Below are 2,615 nucleotides of genomic sequence, written 5' to 3' on the forward strand. Positions count from 1 at the left end.
ATATGATCTATTTTACTTTACTTAAGTAGACAGTTTTGGTAAATTTGATGTATTTTACAAATAATAATATTCGGATTTTCTCGATTTGTAATATTTATACAATCTCACAAAATACATTTAATATTATCATTTCAATCGATAATTATAACCGAACTCGAATCTGAAAATACGGTTAAACTAGTGTACAAGTGTAAGTGTCATAAACAATGTTCAATCGCCAGTCCATTAGCAATAATCGTTTATAATAAACGTTTTACCAAAATATTTGCATGTAAACAACTATTTAACAATGTGTAATGGGTAACCCGCGAATTCCAACGGTTAACACGTTGTGTTAATAGCGATGTCAATTAATGTTAGGCGTCATACAAAATTTCGAAATAATGTATTTTCCCTTTAATGGGAAATTTGGACGGGGGAACGGGCATGTACGTAGGCCGTCGTTCGATTTCCTAACAGCCAAGAGAGGTCCCTTATAAAAGGGCCAGTGCTCATTTCGAAAAGGCACATCACTCCTCCAGTTGTCTTTGAAAACACACACAGCTCCAGTAGCGCAGCCAGTACTCAAAACAAATTTCAAAATGTTCAAGTGAGTACTATACAAATATTATTACTATTATTATGTTTTTATATTGTAACGAAAACGAAAACTCGACGAGTTAAACGCATTTTTTCGATTTATCGGTTTCGGCCATTAAATCATGACTTTATTTTTATAGACCCGATTTCTATAAGTTCTCAAATATTATAAGTCATGGTCTAATAATATTAATGATTTTTTTAAATTGTATTTTGTGTTTGCAGGTCCTTCGCTCTCGTCTTGGCTTTGGCCGTATCCGCATCAATGGCCGTCAAGGTACAGGACACCGCCAACGTGATCATAGAAGCCCACAAGGAGGCGGCAAAAGCTGCATCCCCGCAAGTAGACTCGGCGGTGGACGCCGTGGCCGACAGCACTTACGCACACAAAACTGTGGTCCGGCCGGTTTCGCACATCGACAAAGTCGTGTACTACCCACCACCACCACCGCCTCCGCAAGAAGTCGCCTTCAGCAAGTTGCAACTGTTGTGGCCGCTCTTGGAGTCCGGACTGGCCACGATCGTCGAAAAGATCACCGTGCCGAAGAAGTTGATCGCCGCCGGCTTTACGTACGTGGTGACCAAACTGAAGGCCATTGGTCTGAAAACCATCATCAAGAACGTGTTAGTGGCCGCCGCCGTAGCCGTTCTCGCCGCCGTCGCCACCGTGGCCGTAGCCGGGCTCGTCACCATCGTAAGCACCATATGCGCCGTCGTCCCGTACATGAAACCGCTGTTGAGCAAGAACGGTCAAGAATCGAACATGGACTCGATCACCAGCTTCGCACTCGAAGCTATCAGTAAGTTCGATAGTCAACACTAAACATACTCTATAATAATAAAATCTCCATGTATATAACGATTTAACTCCTAGATACTCATTTTTTTTATTTATTGTTCCGTTTGTAGCATTATAACCTAGTAATTGTATAAACATTGATTACCCCACCCAATTAATGTATGTATAATTAATATTAACTTAGAATAATGTCAATAAATCTATTTATATGTGATGATTTACAATTTTGAAATTTACGTTATTTACTTATCCTAGCTGTCCTGGATTTTATAATTATTGTGTTTGCTATTTGGCGTTTTTAAAATTATTGCAATAGTTTTTATTATAATTACAAATTAGCAGTGGCTTTTTACTAAACTAGTTTAATGCAACTCATAGAAATTCAACGAAAATCGCATAAATGAGTAGTTAAATAATTTTCAAAACTCGAAGTAGTTAGTGTTTTAAAGATGTAAAATAACAGAATATACAAGTTTATAAATAAACAGTATAGTAAAAATATAATATTATAAATAATAACTGTACAGATTTTATAATGAATAACAGGATGTCATTATGATTTATTTATATTTATTACTGGATACGCGAGTAATATATAAAGGCAAGTTTTGAGTATAACTAAATCTTAAGTTAAAATTTCCAGTCAAGTATAAAATAGCAAAAAACAAATCTTATTATTATTTGTTTCAAAATCTATAGATAAAGTCTCGGTAAGTTATGTATAAATGCATTTGTATTGTCTCTTGACGAGTCTGTCACTGATGTAGGGTTTTTTCGGTGCCAGGCTTAGTTCCAACTTCGTGTGGAACAATCCTGCTGTAAAGCTCTCAAAACTTTAGGTTTTGTTAACTGTGTGTCCGCTTAATTGCAATGCATAATAATTATTGGGATATAAAATTAATAAAATATTTTTCATAGACAATCGATAAACATTTTTGACAGCTCAAATTAGTGTGCAAATTGTTTTGCATAAAAAAATGCGAAAATACAAAAATTAATTCGAACTTTTAGCTGTTGGCTTGCAAACCGCTTAAATAATATATGACTAAAATTGTAATAGATCTACTTAAATAAACTTTATCGTCGTATTATAAATAATTTACTGTGTAAATTGCATTTTTAGTTTTTAGTCTTTATATATCAAGAATAAACAAGACAAATTACTTATCCTCGAAGTTTAACGATCATTTTCCACCTCGTTGAACAATTCAAATAATTATCAAATATTTATTATTCA

At 34.6% G+C, this 2,615-nt stretch overlaps 1 protein-coding gene across 1 annotated transcript; it reads left to right on the top strand.

Moving 5' to 3' along the window:
- The first annotated feature begins 434 nt into the window (after positions 1-434).
- On the top strand, positions 435-1,402 carry LOC126837855 (uncharacterized). Its single transcript, XM_050571804.1, has 2 exons — positions 435-589; positions 805-1,402. The coding sequence occupies exons 1-2, from the start codon at positions 582-584 to the stop codon at positions 1,400-1,402; spliced, it is 606 nt and encodes a 201-aa protein (XP_050427761.1). The 5' UTR covers positions 435-581.
- The last annotated feature ends 1,213 nt before the right edge of the window (positions 1,403-2,615 follow it).

This window comes from Adelges cooleyi, unplaced genomic scaffold (genome assembly GCF_023614345.1).
Source record: "Adelges cooleyi isolate 19-005CV unplaced genomic scaffold, UGA_ACOO_1.1 ACOO_flye_CR_arks_rails_tigmint_CR_PRNA_30, whole genome shotgun sequence".
NCBI lineage: Eukaryota > Metazoa > Arthropoda > Insecta > Hemiptera > Adelgidae > Adelges > Adelges cooleyi.